The 19535-nt window shown below is 40.6% G+C and overlaps 1 protein-coding gene across 1 annotated transcript in view; it reads right to left on the bottom strand.

Moving 5' to 3' along the window:
* Positions 1 to 19535, bottom strand: part of meis1b (Meis homeobox 1 b) — a 77985-nt gene that overhangs the window by 20706 nt on the left and 37744 nt on the right. Inside the window, exons 8-9 of the mRNA XM_030155188.1 lie at positions 18932 to 19077; positions 1679 to 1755 (exon numbers count right to left, since the gene is read on the bottom strand). Coding sequence (XP_030011048.1) covers positions 1679 to 1755; positions 18932 to 19077 — 223 coding nt within the window. The remainder of the gene's footprint in view (positions 1 to 1678; positions 1756 to 18931; positions 19078 to 19535) is intronic.

Genomic DNA, 19535 nt, shown 5'->3' with positions numbered 1-19535 from the left:
TTTACACAGTGTGTGTTGGTCTTGCACAAATATGCACACACACCTTCAGGGTGTGTTGCTATCCCCCTACCAATAAAATAACAAACAATGAGAGAGCATGCAGTCAGCCTTAAGTGACCAAGCTACTGTTCATGTGACTGACTGACTGACTGACTGTCTGACTTACACACAGACACACAGCCTGGCTTTATCTCTGCTGTAAGAATTGATCCCCCATGGATTTCAGAAGGGTCATGTGATTTGATAACCTCTACAGGATTCCCTCTGGTCAGGAGGCCTTTTTCCATCATCTGTGTATGTGTGTGTGGTGTGTATTGTTTTGGCCTGGTATAAAATTAATTCTCCATAGACTGATACACCATACCCTAATCTAGCGTCTGTCTCTGAGGTCTCCAATTGAACAATGGCTGGGAATAATGTTAACATTATTAGACTGCTGGTAATGGGGCTTTATCATGTCTCATCTCTTTCTCTCTCCCTGTCTTTTTTCCTTATCTGCCTCTTTTCTCTTTTTCTCTTCATTTATTTTTTTTTACCCTGTCTGGTTTTTTAACTCCTACTATCTCTCCTTCTCCAGCTCTAGAGGCTCCACTTTTATGCATCCACCTAGCGACTGACTGATACTTTCTTGGATTATTTTAAGGGCCGCTCAGATCAAACATCCTCTGCTGGACTCTGCCTCAGTAACCCAGACTCCAGCCCCTTTAATTAGACATGGCTAATAACGCTAAGTATGTGCTGATAGCCATCTCTCTGATAAGACAAGCCACACAAGGACATAGGGCCCCTCTTTACCTTTTACTGTGCTACCTAAGGTTAAAACCACTAGTTAGCAACCATATTTTATGGCCCCAGCCAGTCATGCTAGTACCCAATTATCAGTCTAGTTGGCAATTAAAGGGCATTAATTTGCAAAGGCATAATATCAATCACACTGCGAACTTCTACGCAAGGCTCCCTGCTAACAAGGACAGTTGAAAATTGCCAGTTCATTATAGAATATACCCATAAATATTGTATAAGTGAGCAAAGGATCACTGGATAGCCAATAAAATTAAACGAATAATCAATCAGAACATCACAAGCAAATGCCACTGGACAGGAAAAAGGAATTGCACTCTACATGTATTGTATTTGATGAAATTTATTGCAATATTTAACTCATTTTTACGTTTTAATTCATTTTGCAGTGCTTGCAAAGTGTATAAAACTTCTCACTCTAATCTGTCTTAACAGAGCTTTACACTTTTACAGAGTTTGTCTCTTGAATAAGATACTGTATGACTAATTAAAATCACTGTTAATCCAGTAAAAGCCACAAACCCCCAAAAATATGCTAGTCAAATCCTATAATTAGTCTCAGAGCTACCACTTTACCAGTAATCATTTTTGAATAACTTGATTTTATTGGATGTTTTCAAATAGTAGTTTGACTATTAATCAAAATGGATGCTCATGTTTGGGCTGAGTTAGGCTGTTGGTTTGGAAAATCACTGCAGGCCATATCTCTTTAGATGGATTGATCTAGGTGAGGAGGATCTGGTAAATGGTGTGTGTGTTTGTGAGTGTGCAAGAGATAAAATAGGGGGGAGTAGAGGCATTAATTCCAATCATTAGGAACTAAGATTGCCTGGAGGGGCAAAACCCTGAAATCGACCACATGTAAACTCTGACTTACCAGTTGTTCACTTGTAGGATGGTGAGTCCTGTGTCTTGTGCCAGTTGTTTCTTCTGTTCTTCTGAGGGGTAGGGATGCTGCAGGAAAGAAAAACAGCATGTATAAGAAAAAGGCTGACCACAAATTGTTAAATGAAGCTTGTTGTTGTTGGAAAAAAAAGGTCTGATGTGCATTTTGGTTGAGAAAGAGATGTTGCAGGGCACAGGTTAGATGCACAAAAAAAAAAAAAAGTGTAATGAGAAGTAGAAAATGAGATGTGTGCACATGCTCACTGGTGCGTAGGTGTCAGTATGTGCCTGTGTGTGTCTGTCTGGACGTATGCTGAAAGTATGTGTGAGTATGTGTGTATTAACGTGCTGCTCTCCCCTTAGATCATTAATGGAATATGAAATCTTGTAATTAATGGCAGCCAAAAAGGCAAGCCAATTAGAAAGTTAAGTGAAGTGGAGAACCAGCTCTGGTAATTAGGCAGCCTCTTACACAAATATATTCACGTCAATGGCCCCCCTTTCACCCAGCTGCATAATCAGACAGGGGAGAATATGTAACATTGACCCAATGGAATATAGACAAGAGAGTCTAAAATCTCTTGTCTTTAGTGCTTCTCATTACTTTTATCCTTATTTTGAAGGTTAAATATAATCTCTATTTACTACTTTGTTCAAATTATTTTGGCATATTAAGTCATCAAGAAAAGCGATCATTACTTTTAGCTTTTTAGGTTCCATGCTTTTGAGTATCTTGGCATTGAAGTAGCTGTTTCTTCAAAGTCAAATGTAAAATGCAGTATTTGAGTAACAGTGGGAGAGATAAAGCAATTGTACGTTTCACCAATGCAAATCAGATCACATGCAGGAATAATTCTTTCATTTATCTTGTCTTAACTGGTTTAAGATTTAATCAAGCCTAATCTTAGCATCAGAGGCTGTCACTTCTATAAAAAATATTGCTGAAAAACAACCAGGACTGACATCACAACCAGTGTGGAAAAAAAAAAGAAAGAAAAAAACTGACTGCTCATTTCTCAAGTAACCAGCTGAGAATAGTTAAAGTCAAGCCACCTGTTTAAATATATAGAATGAATAAATTGGATAAATGTGAACTCGGGGCGAGTGTTGATTTATATTAGAGTAGGGGTATCATAGTTGCAGGGAGCCTTGTTCGTGGAGGACAATGTGCTGTTCATGACTGAGACAAGACGTGGACTGTGCTGGTCAACATAGGCAGGATATAAAAGAGGAGAAGATGAGGGAGAAGGGACAAGAAGACAGAACAGAGATTTGGAGAAAAAATGGAGAAATCAAAACGTTATACATAGCCTGTACCGTTTGTAAAGGAAATAATATACATTCATACTAAAATAAACGAATGTCTCTGGAGAAAAATTACTTTGATGCATAATTCTTGTGTTTTCCATAATATTTCCAGCAATAAATATTTCTAATGCCATTATCAGTACATTTTGAACAGCACTTTCATCTGATAACAGTGGTCATAACTTTCAAGTAGATTTCTTTTAATCACTTTTGACCATTAACATAAAACCAAGATCTGCACAGTTGAGATATGCAAGTGGTATGATCTGTTGTTAAGTACAATATAAATTAGTTTCACAGTGTCTTAGATTTATCTTAAGAAATATGCATATGACGGGTAGAAATTGTCTGACAGCCAAACATGGACTTTCATTCACTTAATGTCATGCTAACTTACACAGTTACACATAGATACTGTGCAGAATTTACAGTGTCTAACAAGAATACACACACTTAACGGTCAATCAGACATGTGAAATCAGTATGGCGCCACAGTTTTCTTTTTTTCATAACAGATTTTTAAGTGCATAATGAATATGATTGTGTTTAATGCTGGGGCAACTGATCACACACTAAAGAGAGAGCGAGAAAAGGGATTTTTTCCCAGCCCCTTCCCTTGTCCATGTGATTGGTTGCGGGGAACGAGAAGACAGGGAGGCTAATTTCATCTTCTAACTTATAATTGCACTGTTGCCTCTGGCCATATTTGCGTCCACTTCTTCTTTACAACCATTTACTGTATGTGTGTCTTTGTAAATGTGTGTATGTGTATGGGAACATTCCTTCATTCATGTGTTTATCGCTGTACATCTTCCTAATCAGAATCAAAATAACGTGTAAATCTGAGGCGCCGTTTGTCTGCATCATCTGATGTGTTGACGTGGGGAGATCTTTACATACAGACAACAAACAACAACACACACACGCACTCTCTCTAATTGTTGATATATTGAATGAACAACATGCTTTTTATGTCTTTCTTTTTAACAAACAAAGCTGATGGAACATAAAAAGATCAATGTGTCCATTCTACGTGTTGCAGATCTATGAAAGCAGGAGTGTCTGCCTCGTGATATGGGGGGGCTGCGGCCATGCCAGGGGCCACAGCACAGCACAAATACACCCTGTTTCATGGCTTCATCCTTGCTCTAGCTTCCCAGCACACACACGGAAAGACAGATATAGACAACTAGTCACACACACAAAATCCCACAATGCAATACTGGGAGAAGAATGCGTTTGTTGGTATGACCACACTCTCCTCAAAACATATTCTGAAATGGAACCAAGTTTATGATCTGCACACAAAATATGTCACATTTTAATACATTAAGCAACACTCAGTTGTAAAAATTCATTCCCACTCCAGTAGATTCAATATTAGAATTCTGCATACTCTCTATTCTATTTGAGTTCTTTTCTGGTAATCCTTACTTAATCTAATTTATTTAAAATTTTGAGCATCAACATGGTTTTATTTAATTATGGTATTCCAACTATTCCAAAGCAAAATCCACACAAGTAGCTGAAGTGAGAAAAAAATGGAAAGTCAGTTTATCAAAAATGTTTTTGTCCTGCTTTTTTTGAAACATCAAATTAGCTTCCTCAAAACACTCTGATTTACTTTGTCGGTCTGCATCAAGTCGCTCGGTTTTAATATTGTGTGTGAGGGATTCTGGTGTCTTTTAACGGCCTTTGGCTGTAGTTCAGCTGGGCGAGAGAGAGAGAAAGGCCTTTAGTGAGAGAAGCAATAACATGTTCTTTAAAGGAGCAGATGGAAAGTTTCTGCACATCCTTCCCTCCCTTCCTTCTTCCCCCCGCCTATCTTAATGATATGTCTTCTCCAAATATACAACTCCTTTCATGAGAATTTCCACCCTACTCGCTGCACACTGGTAGTCATTGAGCATGTGGGTGCCAGGAGTGTGTGTTTCGCTCTTCTCTATCTTGTGTCTTATCAATCCAAATGTGCACAAGTGCGCATGTGTGGGAGTTTGTGTGCATTTGTGGTTGTTTGTGTGTGTCACTGTTTTCTGCAACGCTCATACCAGCAACTTTATCTCCGCTGGACATTGAAGTGTGTGTTTGTGTGTATGTGTGCTCTCAGTTGAAGCACTGAATTGCCAGTTTGCATAATCATGTGTGTGAATTTCAGCACAGAAAAGTGTGTGCATGTGTTTGTGTGGGTGACTAACAGAGCATCAGTAACATCCCCTCCCTGTCTGACTGTCTTCCTCTCTGACCTCTTCAGACCAGAACAAGAGAAGGAGAGAAGAAGTAAAGAGGGGAAGAGGGGAAGAGGGAAGGAGGAGGCAGGGGAGGAGACGTGGAAATGGATATCTGCAGCCCCAGGGGTTTAACACAGATAACAGCATAAATATTCTGCAAGACCCCTCTTTACACCCCATGTCCCATGCTTAACCCAGGAGAAAACTATTCTAGGAAGAGCTGTGGAAGCATTTGACACACTGTAATAATAATGAATAATACGAATGTGCATATAATAATAATAATAATAATAATAATAATAATAATAATAATAATAATAATAATAATAATAATAATAATAATAATTATTATTATTATTATTATTATAATTATTATAATTATAATAATAATAATCTGCCATTCCAAAAGTCACAGTAAAATAGAAAGAAGACAGAATGAATGTTAAAAAACTTTAAAATCTTGAGTCACCCTTTAGTCAGCAATGCTCCAGTTCACCCCCATAAAAAAGATTATTTTATGTCATTCTTTATTTGTTATAGTGCATATTTAATATATTCATTCAATTTTACATGAAAACCCTACATTTGAGCGCTACATCTGTGTTTTTGATTCCATCCTAGTCCTCTCAGTCCTGTTCGTTCCGTAGCCACTAGCACTGTGGTGTTATCACAGGATATATTTCTATTTAAAACTAAGCTTCCCAAGTCAGTGTGCATCCCATTAAAAAAGCTTGACACGCTACATTAGCTTCATAAAACGCCAACCATGAAACAGGAGGGAGGGAGGAATAAGAGAGACAAATCATATGTTGTCACTGTTACGTGATGTCCTTCACAAAAGAGGCCATGACACTGCACAATCTGTGGACAGCAGACATGGGTCAATGGTGTGTTGAGTTAGCATAGCTTATCACCAGATTGTTGGGGTTCGCCATAAGGCAGTGGAAGCCAGAAAAAGCAAAGAAGCTATTTGGAAATGACCAGCAACTTATTGTCATTAATGGGTTACTTTGGGTCACTCAGCACAGTTTAACTCAGGTCGTTCTTCTTCAGAATTAAGTTAGATCATTTTGGTGGTTTGCTACAACAAATCAGCCACATTATGCATGGTTGTTGACTTGGTTGTGGCAGTTAAGGTAAAAGTGAACCGACTTGATTTGGCCAGGTCTGCTCCCCTTACTGTTCCTAGGTCAAATCTCTGTGGAAACCGAGCTGCCCATCAGGAATGCCTGACGGCTAATCCGGGGGCCTTTTTGGCTAGAAGGGCATCGGAGTGTCATACCAAACTGTATTACACACATACACACAGACACACACACACGAACACACAGTTTACTGGAAGTGAAGCTTTGCTCTTGCCAGAAGTGTATGAGATTACCTTAAATATTTGGGGAGGCAAGCACATTGTTATGCTAACAACAAATGCCCAGAACCCTGAGCATGTGCAGACTTTAAAACAAGCCTTCCAAACCGTAAGCCTGTTGTATCTCATACAACAAGGTTCCAATTTCCTAAATTTCTTGCTCATTCAGTGGAAGTTACATCCTCTGTGTTTTTCACGCTGTGCAGTGAGAACTATGCCATTTCAAATTCCTTTCTGTGTAGGTGGCATCGACTGACATCCCTTTGACTTCATTAGGGAGCAGGGACCCAGCAACAAAGCTGGCTCTGGGAGAAAGGGGGGGATTAAAGAAAAAAGAAAGGGGAGTGAGAGTGAACAAAACAACAACAGAAAAAAAAAACAAAGCACCGCTAACCTAATTTCCTCTGATTCGGGCTGCTCCAATGCAAAATAACAAAACAGAGCAAAAACAGATCTTTTGAGAGACTCAAAATGAACCAACTACAGGATGAGAGTTTCAGCGAGTCCTATGCAAAGTGTACGCAAAATGAACGCCCCCTGTCTTCATGCTCTGAAGCGCAATACAAGCAGAAACAGCATCTTTCATGGTATTGGGCTACATAGAAAAACTCAAAGCTTGTAGCATGAATAATTCAGTAGCATTTTTTTTTACACGATCTACACCCAGAAATTGCAATGAAATACCCTTTTATACTGTTTTTGTCATCAAATCTCTCCATCTCATCTGGAAACAAAGAAAATGGAGAAAAAACAGATGTTCTTGTACTTTTCATTCATTAATGAGCATTTTCCTTCTCAAAAAAAAAACAGAAAAAAACAGCTTTTGTTGATTTAGGGAAATCTTACACTGCTCTTGCCTATGGGAATGAGATAAATCTAGTTAGCTAGTGAAGCAAAGGGTGAAAAGTATGTCATTAAAGCTGGAATACAAAGTGGATTAGACAATGTACAAAATTACCAGCTTCTCTACCATGATAATTGATTATTAATATCATTTATTGCTTTTCTGAAAGTTCAAGGGCTTATAATGCAGGTCAGCAGCCACTACAGTAGCTGGTGTAGGTCCTTTAGGTGCTGCAGTTGTTGCACTACAGGGTGTGAACACTGATATGTGCTTTACAGTTGGGTGGGTCTTCAGCCTATGTGTATTCTGAAGCTTATGGCATGTATGCACATGAGTACCACGTCTCAAGTCTTAACAAAGTACTGTATTGTTGTATTTAACAGAATGTAAAAGGTGAGGTTTGTTGATGTTACTGATGGAAATCAACTCATATTGTGTGATGAATGCATGGGGTCTGTATTCTGCAGTTGCTTTCCCTAAGAGCGAGGGCGTGCTTCATTAGTCCTCCCTATTCCAGCTCAGGGGAGGCTAAATTTATTAAGGGGCCGGATGTTGCACAACACCTGCTGCTGTGCTTCCCTCTGTGCAATAAAGAGAAGGGGGTGCAGCATGCTAGCTAGTGCTAGTGGTAAGCGCTGCTCGTTGGACTGAGGCTGATGAGCTGGGGCTAATTCAGGGGGTGATTATGTAGTTTGCTGGACCACTAAACCTCTTTAAGCCCGTAATTACCGCCTATTTGAGCGAGGGGAAGCACTCCAAAGCAATCGGTACTTGCACCAAGCAGCGCAATGAACGGCAGCCACAGCTGGAGGTGGGCTGCCTCAGGGCTGCCTGGAATGGAGGGGGTGTGTAAATGGGGAGTAGGAGGGATCCACAAAGCCTCATCCCAGTCAGGTACCACAGAAAGCTGAGAGAAATCAGCAGGATGCCCCTCAGAGCACCAGTGTGGTAGCTCCAAGCTACAGCGCTTGCAGCTAGCATTCTAGCAGTGATCTCTCAGCTTAAAAAACAAATGTTCTCTTGTTACATATGGCTTCGATACACAAGACTTGTTACACATTTCTGCTGCAAAACAAAGTGCTATTATGGGAGATTTTGAGGCAACCAAACAAAAACTATTAAACAACTGCGTAGACTTCCTAACCACATGTACACTTCAAACTAAATTGAGCTTGTAAGTAAGTGAGGAAGGGGGCTATATGTGACATTGTGGTGAGAAGCTAAGGGGATTTTTTTTAACTCAGTGTCGATGACATACAATAGGGAATCATATTCTCAGATTGCACCTAAACCATGGGGGAATCCATTTCATTTCACCTGACTTTCAAGGAAATTTGACTTTACATAATGCCACTGAAATGTGATCTCTCTAAGGAAGCAATTTGGGGACCACAGAACATTCTAATAACCCTGGCAATATTATTATGTTATTATCATAATTACCCTTTTGCCCCCGACGTTTTAATTAGAAACTCACCGTTGGCCCCTAGGGGGGTGAAAAGAACCTGGGTTGGGGGAATGCTGAAACTAGGTAAAGGTATTTCACAATTGCTCCCTTATGCTCTGTGGAGCGGCATGTATAAGAAGGAAGGAGAACATGAGAGTTGGGCGATGCTATTGAAAGATGACGCTCTCTCCTTCCTTTGTCTTTCTTTTTCCTTGACATCTCCTTCACTCAGAGTACACCTTTCTTCCTCTCATTCTCTGCTATCTTCATTCCTCTGTTCTATTTTTAGCACTTTACTTGACTATCTCCTTTTCTCTCCTCTTTTCTTTTCTTCCTCCTCTTAACTCTTTTCCTTTTTACACATCTCCTTCTCAGTCAAAGTGCTTCCCTTCATCTCACTCTCTGTTCTGCTTCCCAGTCTTCAATGGTGGAGGGCCTTCTCCTTCAGCGCACGGCTTTTACAAATCAATGACTCAATCTGTCGTAACAAACAAGTGAGCAGCACCCTCAGTCCTGTTCACTTCCCCCTGCCATCACTAATACTGCAACACCCGGTGCGATTCATAGAGAAGAGAAGGAGGGAAAAGATAAGAAGATAGCTGACAAATACACAAAGTGACACATATGTGTACAAAAGCAGAAGTGTGTTCAAAGACAGACGTGGACAGAGCCAAGATGAGGACAAGCACATTAAACGAAGACAACAACTAAAAACAGGAACAGAGTATATTAAATGTGGGAAAAATATCTAATGTATATGCCCTGAGCTTTTTCCCACCATACCTCCTCCCTTAGCTTTTTCAGACTCCTCCACCATGAGTTATTGCCTGTCTGCGTTCACCACCTGGTTCACTAGCTATGATTTCTCTCACTTCACTGGACAGACACACACACACCGAGACACACAAACATCAAGGACACACATGCATTACACATGCGTATGTGTTGCAAATGCACATACGCTGCCATATACACAAACACACAAAGCTGACCACCCCACTCCACAGGGGCACCTTGGGTCAGCTGGCAGACTACCAGCCTATGATCGTACCTTCTATGCCACCTGCCTCTATCCTGCACCATAAGCACTTCACTGCGTTATTCTGCAAACCTAAATTATAAGATTATAAGATGAGTTGGTGTAAAATGATGACTTATGAACATCTATCACAAGCTATCTCATCTATAAATCATAGCTCTCTCTCTGATTTCTTTGAAATGGCACTAGTGCACCAATAGTGTGATGATATCATAGTTCAAGGCCATTAAAATGTAAGCCAGCACAGCTGTACATTATAGAAAAATGGAGTAAGAGTGAATCATGGAAGAAAGGAGGAAAGGAACAGGAGGAGAGAGAAGTCAGAGAAGCAGAAGGCATGCATAAAAGATGGGAAACCCTTACAGTTTTTCAGAGAGAAGGGTTTTGTCTGACTTGGAGACACAGACAGAGTATAGGAGCAAGAAAGAGAGAGAGCAAAGAGACTGAGGGTTCACGCATGGGAGGAAATACAAGTGGGAGGAACTGAATTGATAAATTAGTTCAGCTAACGCACAAACTGATTACCACGACAGCAAAGCCACAGCCACCAAGCCACCGAGCACACGCATGGGATGTGACATAAAGGCACGCACACATTCACATACAATGCTTACAAAAGAGACATGAAGCTGGCACATACAAATAATAGCACTACTGCATATGCACTCGCACACAAACACATGCACACCAAATGTATCTAGGACAGTCTTCTGCAGTTGCTGTAAGTAAAAGGTATTGAGCTGCTGACTCCAGCCAGAAAAGATCCCACAATCCTCTGGATCACCAAACACAGCCTAATGGATAATGGCTATCAGCTAGTGCTAATGTGATTTCACACTGAGCAGAGTTAATATATCACTCGGTGAGCAAAATCATGCCACATGCAGTACGTCTGTGCTAAACTATTTCTTGAAAGGTAGTGAATACTTACACACACTTAAAAGACAATGATATATTTGAAGAGTTTAACATAAAACCAAATTGCTTGCATGAAAAATAAGACGCTAAACTGCTAGCAATGATCATCTTAGTGCATATAAGCATTCCATTAGGCTAACCACAGACTTATGACAATATTTTTCCCAGACTCTTCCAAACGTCAACTTGCCACTCACTCTCCAATAAATACCACAGTGATGGTGGGGAACTCCACACCCCACCCATGCACTGACGTCACCACTATAGGCATATGCAATAGTGCAAAAGTGTATGTGTATCCATGCTTCTGCATCAAAGTGTGTGTTTCTCTGTCTGGCAGCTGATGGTAATTCTTTTCTTTGGATTTGCAGATCATCGTTAACTGATTAGTGGGTACAAAACCAAAAATGATTTCACACATCTGAGCTATTGTGCCTTTGTCCACTCTGTAGTCGCGCACACACACTTATCACATACAGCTGATAATGAAAAATAGCACTGGTACGACAGAACAGCTTCAGCATGAATACATCAATCACACTAACATACAACAATGAAACCACACACTGAACTGTTTCATAGTTTCCCAGCTATTAAATTATATGAGGGAATAGGAAAAGTAGGAGGAGGATGAAATATAGGAAAAATGATTACGAAAATTCTAACAATATTAGGAAAAAGCAGCTGAGATTAAGTTCTTCCTCTCCATGTTTATGAGGTTCAAACAAATTATTTTTATATAACAACTATTAACATTGTCTGAGGCTGAGCAGAGACTTATCTTACAACAACTTGTAAAAACATAGAAATCTGAAAAGATGAAGACGACCCACTGGTTTTTAACATTAATCGAGTGTGTCTTTATATTTTGAAAAGCCATGTTGCAAATGGTGATCCCCTCCAGTGCTACTGACCGACCTTGAGGGTCTGTAAAGTTCTCACGTTCTCAAGGAAACACATCAACCCGCCCTTTGACTAAGGCCAGATCAACACACACATATGCTTACTGCTATCTATGACAGACGTTTTGGAAAAGTTCAAAGGTGACATGAATTAAAAGTTAACTGCCCTTGAGGGCTTTTAAAGCGAGGAGTAAAACCATACTGACCAGGACTACAACGAAACCGAGAGGAGAAAGTAGGAACAGAAGCTGCAATGCTACATGTAAAGGAATAAAGAAAATGTGTAGTGTCTGGAAAATGTGTCTGTCCAAACAACATCTTTGGACTATTTTGCTACAACATATATTTCAGGACACTACTCTTTTGTGGTCATTTCTCATGTTACCTCTCTGAGATACTGTACTTAAAGGGTAGGGAACATTCCTCCTCTGTGGTACATATTCATTTTTATTGTTTTATGCGAGCAGTTTTGGGTGAACAAGTGCCAATACTCTGTATATTTAATTTAGATATATGAAAGATATTTTGAAAAATTCCAGGAATGCAGTGTTTTAAGCGGTTCTTGGCAGGATAGGGAACACCTTTAAAACCATCACAACTCTCCAGTGAAACCCAAACTTATAAAATATACTTAGGAAAGCTGGCGGGTCTAAGGCAACATAAAGTTAGGTGGGATACATTAGTGTTTTTCAGTGAGGAGTAAACTCAAAAATGGCAAAAAGTTAGTGAATGAATCTCAGCAGTTGTGAATGTAAATAAATGCCAATACCTCAGTGTAAACGTATCTTTTAAAACTCTCTCTAAACATCTACTGTATCCCTCTATTCATTTACTCATCCATCCATCATTCCATCCATCAGTCATGAAACAGATGGTCTTTCAGAAGCCCATGTCAGGACTGATGACTTCCCTCTGCCCCGGCCACACCATTATCCCCCACATCTATCCCACCAAAAACAAAAAAGAACCCACAAAAGACACACACACGTTCACACATAAAGATACACTTCCTGCCCCCTACATTTCCACCAGATGGACATCAGCCTTTAATACACACACATCGTCAAAAATAACAGTGAAACAGTTACAAAGAGTGTGAATGGCAAGTGTATGTGTCTATGAGGGTCAGTCCACAAAGAGAAGCCCCCAAAGAGAGCTGTCTGCCTTTGGTCCCGGGGGCCTGTCAAGAGGGATAATTGATGATGTTTTCATTACAAGGTGTGGGGTAATGTGGGGGTTGGGGGACGGTATGTGTGTGTATATGTGTGTGTGTTGTGGGAGTTGGCAGGTTGACTCAGCTGCCTCCTCTTTGACACCAATCACTCCTACGATTGGTACAGACAAGTCATTCCTTCCAAATGCCCTCTTATAAACACACACATAAGACAAATTTTACACACACTCCCAGTCACACGCATGTACAGGAGCAATCGCATTTACACAAACAGAGGTTCATACAGACAGAAACACACACACACACACACACATACACACACACAAACAGACAGCCTAAAGCCAGTGCCATTCCCAGAGATAAAGTATCTGAAACCAAATAAAAATGTTGAGAATAAGACTAACTTGTTCTCTTGTTTTCCTCTCTCTCACTGTCCCGTCACAGTGTCACGCTAGGCCTTTGGCAGATCTGTCCGTCTGTCTGTCGTCTCTTAGGACCTCTTTGAAATCTTAATGTGGTGGCGCCTAAGTTTCTGACTGCCACTTAGATTGAATTAAGACCTAATCGGAGACATCAGGTCATAGACCACTATATTACTTTACAGTATCAAGATGGATATCATCCCTTTGTTGTAGTTTATGAAGAAATTCATGAAAACACAAATATACAAAGTCAGCTGATGTTCTCTTCCAAGCTCATTTCCTGATGTTTTTTGTAAAGCTATTAACAAGGCGTCCTGGTGACTTAAATGGTCAGATCAAATAGTTTTTCATGAGAAAACTCAATTTGTGTACTGGATAACTAAGACAAACAGCCCTAACAACAATCACAGGACAGCCATAGTTCTAAACACAAAGCCTTGTCATGCATCTCTTTAACACTTCCGTCTTATCGCTGCTGTTTAGTAATGGGAACAAAGTTTTAAAGGTATTTTATAATTGTTATAATTATGCAGACAGGTCCAAATTTATGTTGTGAAAAATCTGTGATTAGATGGACACCAAGGTCAACAGTCCAGGTGGGAGTTTCCATCTCGGACCAGGGTTACTGTGGGTGATCAGGGTGCTGACATGTCTGGGCTCCAGCAATAAACAGCAGAAGACTAATGGCATCTGAGGCAATGGTGAACTCTGACCTCAATTTTTTTGTTCTTTTCCTTCTGGTGTTTAGATGAGGCTTTACATATCTGGTTTGTGTTTTCTGAGCTGAGAGGTTCAGGGACCGATAAGACAGCAGATTTCCCATTTCAATAAAAACATTCAGCCCATGAGCACTTGACTTCATCATTTAAATGTCTGCAGCTGCATGTTGCCTTTACAAATGATGGGGTTTTTCTATTGATGGGAACAAATATTTGTCAAAAAGCTTAAAAAATACAGGCCAATTCTGTTCAGCTATACACCCACATTTTTATTATAGTCACTTAAACATTTCTATTATGTTAAATCCCTCTATTTTTAATATTTGGAAATATCTACTTTAAAGTAATAATGAACCTATCCATCTATCAGTCCACCTATCCCACAGCTCCCACCCCGTTATTCTTACATCTGTGTTCTGCCACCACCCAAGGCCCAGAACCGCAAGGCTCCTGGCCTGCTCTGCCAGCGCAGAAATGAATTATATCACTTTTCACACCTGTTTCTGCTCAAAACCCCCTGCTGCATGGTGCTGTGTAAAAAAAAAAAGAAAAAAATAATTTCCAAGGGGGAGAACGATCTCCCCCAGCTCAGCTACATCTGCGTACGTGAGCGGTTAAATTAGACTCTAATTGTATTAACGGGGGATTATGCCTTCCAGTTGGGTTTTTTATACTCACTCTTGCATTTTACACATTTTAAGGGGAGAAAGGAGGAGGGAGGGGGGGAAGCAGCTCATTGAGGGTTTGCGGGTTGGCTTCTTTTATGAGCTGCAATCACGGCTGCCCCTCGTTACACTGAGTCTGTGTACAAATAGGAGGGGAGGCGAGCCAGAATGAGGGAGCGTTTGTGATAATGTGTGTGTATGAGAGAAAGTGTGTGTCTCTGTCTGCCAGGCTAATATACCGATGCTAACACTCTGAATGCCAAGCCTCCGCCTCCCCCAACACCACCACCACCACCCCACTCTGCTTTCCTTTCTGCACACACTCACCCCTACTTCAGTTTAGCAAGGCAACAATCTAAACGGGATAAGGGTGGTGTGTGTAGTGGGGAGGCGGGGGTGAATTCCATCTAATTACTCTATCACATAATTTCACAAATTGCCTTTTCATAGGGGAGTGGAGAGCAGAGCACAGGGCGCGTTGGGGATTTGAGGCTTGAGCTTTCATTTACTACTCATTTCTTGTTAAATTAAACAAGAAAATACCATTTGTGAGGAGAGATGGAGAGGTGGAGGTGGGGTGGGGATTCCAACTGCACAAAAGGAGGGAGAGAGGAAAATAGATGTTGAGTAGCAGCTTTATTCATCACAAGCACCATCTTTTAGGTTGTACTACAAAGCAATAAGGAAATTCAGCCAGTTATGCAATCTGTTTAAAGGGGATTTTAAGTCAACGTTGTAAAAATGCAATTACAAGAAAAACTAAATACAGAAGATCATTTACATTAGCCACAAAGCTTGTTATTTGGCGACTGGTATTTGTCTGGTTAAAAGCCGGTAAACTGGTTTGTTTGTAAATCCATTAAATGAACACCTATGCATCTAAAATGAGTAACAAAATGAGTTGAGGACACAAGCGGCAAAGCCCTCCCTTCCTTTATTTTGGGTCTCAACCAAGTTTACAGCTGCATGTCAAGCTGGCAGCGAACAGCATGCTTCAGCCTTCAGTGACAGGCTAATGTTTTGTAGTAACTCCAAGTCAACACAGCCAAATTCTTCTGACGAACGTGTCCCAACAGCACTGTTGACAACACATGAGCTCACTGGGTGTGTTGGAGAGAACTCTGTGAGCCGCGACTGTCGTCATCAGCCCAAATTCAATACCACTGCTCGATCTGTCACTCCATGCCCATCACTCTTACAACATCAGCAAAACCCCCCTTCAGATTTTTCAACTGAACTGAAATTTTCTCATTGACTTGGATTACGCAGGACACTGTAGGTGCAGATTCTCTGGTACCATCAGTGCCACAAAAAACAAGAAGCCTTCTTATTTATCTATTTATCTATCTATTTTAAAGACCAGTGTATTATTGATGGATAAGTGAGCAGAGATGCAGTAATGTTTTCACAATAATAAACCATACAAAGGCGGCAGTATTAATACTCCCTACCCTATATCCTCCTGGTGCATTAGTGTGCCACCCACCTTCCCCTTCCATTCCGACTCAAGGACAGTTCCCCAGTGGCTTCAAGTGTGAGGGCGAATACCACAAAATACACCTCAGTAGACAAAATTATGTTCTATTCTGTTCTATTCTATACTTATTTTGGTCTCTGCATGAATTAGATTGTTGCGTATTTTGTGTATAGCACACCAATCCATGCTAGTGCGGTGCCACCACATGGAGATCTGAATATATGTGTGTGTGTGTGTGTGTGTGTGTGTGTGTGTGTGTGTGTGTGTGTGTGTGCACGTGCGCACATGCACGCATTAGTGTGTGCCTAATTGGTATTTTGTCTATCTCTAAGAGGCCAGACTCACATCATCCACCCCTTTGTTAAACAAAGGCATGTCAGCTGATGATGCCAGGGATGAGTTTGGAAAGACTGTCAGTGTCAAAGAGTCGCATTGAAAATACTGTAAGAGATACTGTAAATGTTTTTGTATTAGAGGCGCTATGTGTAGCGTGTTTAAACAGGGATGTATCTTGATCTAATTGATACTGACACTGAAGAATGGAAAGCTTTAACAAATCAGACCACTGTAAACATTTACCCATCACTAGAGGTATTGTTAATGTAAGTGGTTCACCAAATTAAAACCATATTTTCTATACACAAAGACAATGCTGTTAGTTCATATTATCTCTGTCTGTATTTTATTTCTATTTGGCTTTCCTGAGCAGCATACACATATTGAATGTGATTTTTCCAACAACCTTTCAGTTTACAGCTCTGAATGATTTATCACTGTTTGCACTGCATGAACAGCAGCTTCTTCCTGTTTTGTATCATAAAGCAGTATACCCTATGCACCCTTGTGTGCTTATGTGTGCATGTTATACTTTCTCAAACCTTTCCCTTCTGCCTGAGAGAAGGGAAAGGTTGATGGATCCTCCTTATCCACCTCTTCACCTCCTGGCCTCCTCCGCTTCTTCTTCTTTTCTTCTCTCTCGCTCCCTTGACACTAACTTATATCCTTCCCACTGTTTGAGATCTAACAGCGCAGAAGCCTCCCATAAGCTCAAGTCATGGTGTAATATGACACAGTAGGTGTGTTGCTGTGTTAGTGTTTCACTGGATGTGTGCTGTGTGTACTGAAGTCAGACAGGATGTGTGTATGTTTCAAACACCTTTCCTTTGTGGCCCTGAAGGTTTCAGAGGTACTATGGGTTGAGGTCAGGGAGTTAGAGGAGAGGTGAGTAGGTATGCATGTCTGAGTGTTTGTGTGTATGTGGGACAATGAAGCGCTGGTGGTTGGTTTGTGATGTGGTCATGAGGTTCAAATGGAAATAGGAGAGCAGAAAGTAAAGGAGTAAGAGGACCTCTGGGATGTGTGTTCAAACATGTATGTTAATACATACAGATGTACACACACATCTGCCCATACACTTGACTTGAGAAAATATTCCTCCACTTTGTTGTTAACACTAAAAAAACCGAGGAGCACACTGTACAGTGCATATGAACGACATCAAAGACTGGCTACAAATAAATAAATAAAAAAAAGTTGAGCCCATGCAATATCCACAATCCAACAACCAAATTACTTTCCCCAGCATCCTCCCTCTTGGTTTGTGCAATTCAAACCAACACCCACTCAGCCAAACTGTATCATGTTCTCTGCAAACTCCTGACATATGCAGAACGTGTGAGATGCAAGTCAAGTTTAAGTTAGTTTCCAAACATACTTATTTATATCCAAACTGTAATCAGCTATTTGGCCCAATGCACTCATAATCACAGCAAACATTGCCAATATTTTGAGCTATTTTGAATATTCGGTACACATGACTTCCATCACACTTTTTCAAGATGTATTTCATGCACTCATTGCCCTCTTCAGACACAGGGGCGGAGCCAAATCTAAATATGGTATTTGACAAATTGTGGATTTTTTTTGTTAATTTCATACAAATATTTAAAAAGATGTTTTCAAGAAGAGAGAAAGAACATGAAATTCTTCCATCAATTAATCAATCAATCAATCAAGAGCAGCTTAGTCTATATTTGAATGTGCAGACATAGCAGAAAATTGTGTATGATTTTTAGCTTGAATGTAGCTCATAAAATAGGAAATGCAGAGTCCTAAGGTGTAGAAAAAAATACCAACTAACATGCAATTTAATGTATTATAAAAACAAACATTATTTGTGCAAATATTTACAGTTAGGTCGATTTGTCATAGTCACATACACTGTTTTCCCTGTGAAGTAAATGTTTCCCACTCCTCCCCCGTCACACAAATAGTGATGCTGTCAGCTGGTGCTAATGGCACTGGTATTTGCGGCTATAACTGAGTAAAAATAATGCCAAACCACAGGCCTTTACAGAATCCTGAACATCTGTTAAATAATGACAGATTTGTTCTTAATAAGGTTCATCTATGTATCTGCAGCAGTTATGGCCAGGGGCAGCTCTCCTTGGCTTCAACCTTATTCAGTTTCAGCAGATGAGGAGCCAGAGAGCAGGCTTCAGAGATCGTAGCAGATTACACAGGCTTGTGCTTTGAAGTGTTCACCGTACGAGCTGAGATACACTGAAAAGAAAAGGGGGGTTCTTGTGATGTCAATGAGTGTATATCAGTGTCTAAAGTGTGTGCCTGTGTGAGTGTATTGTGTATGAGAAAGACAGCCCATGGCTGTGAAGTGAGGTTCAGCATGCACGCATGATGTGAAAGAGCGATAGAGAACAAACACTGTTTCATTCAACTCACCGTTAGGTGCTGGAAGAGCCATGCCCTCATGATGTTGGTGGCCACCTTAGGGAAGATTCCTCTCTTCTTGTTGCGTTTCTTTTCTTTATCCGGGTCATCGTCATCCCCTGTGCTTGGTGAGGCCACACTGTTGTCCAGGCCATCACCTGTCACATGACAAGGAACAGGAAGAGACAGTGGAGATCAGACACACAATTTGTTTACTTCCTGCATTCGCTACGCCTCTTCCTTCAAAGGGAATAAATACGATTTTGAAGGAATTCTAGAGGGCTTTGTATGCACAGACGAGGGGTATAGAGACACAACAATGGCAAGCTGAGAATGGCTGGAAAACAGCACCTCATAAATGCATTCATTTTTAATACATTTATAAATAACCCTGCCTTTCATTTTTCTCCCCCCACCACTTGAAAACAGAGCAAGCGCTTGCGTCTTTCTGAGAGAAAGAGCGGGAAGAAGGGGAGCACAAAGGACTTGTAAGGTCGCATTTCCCCACTCTCCCATCCAAGCCTGCGCAGAATTGAAAATGACAGAGAGATTTAGTCTTTATTATCCTGAGGGGAAAATAGTTATTGAAGCGTCACCCCGGCGCATTCTGCCATTT

The sequence above is a fragment of the Sphaeramia orbicularis genome, chromosome 15, assembly GCF_902148855.1.
Source record: "Sphaeramia orbicularis chromosome 15, fSphaOr1.1, whole genome shotgun sequence".
In the NCBI taxonomy this organism is placed as follows: Eukaryota; Metazoa; Chordata; class Actinopteri; order Kurtiformes; family Apogonidae; genus Sphaeramia; species Sphaeramia orbicularis.
Note: the sequence above shows the minus strand (reverse complement) of the source record. Positions and strands in the feature narration are given on the sequence as shown.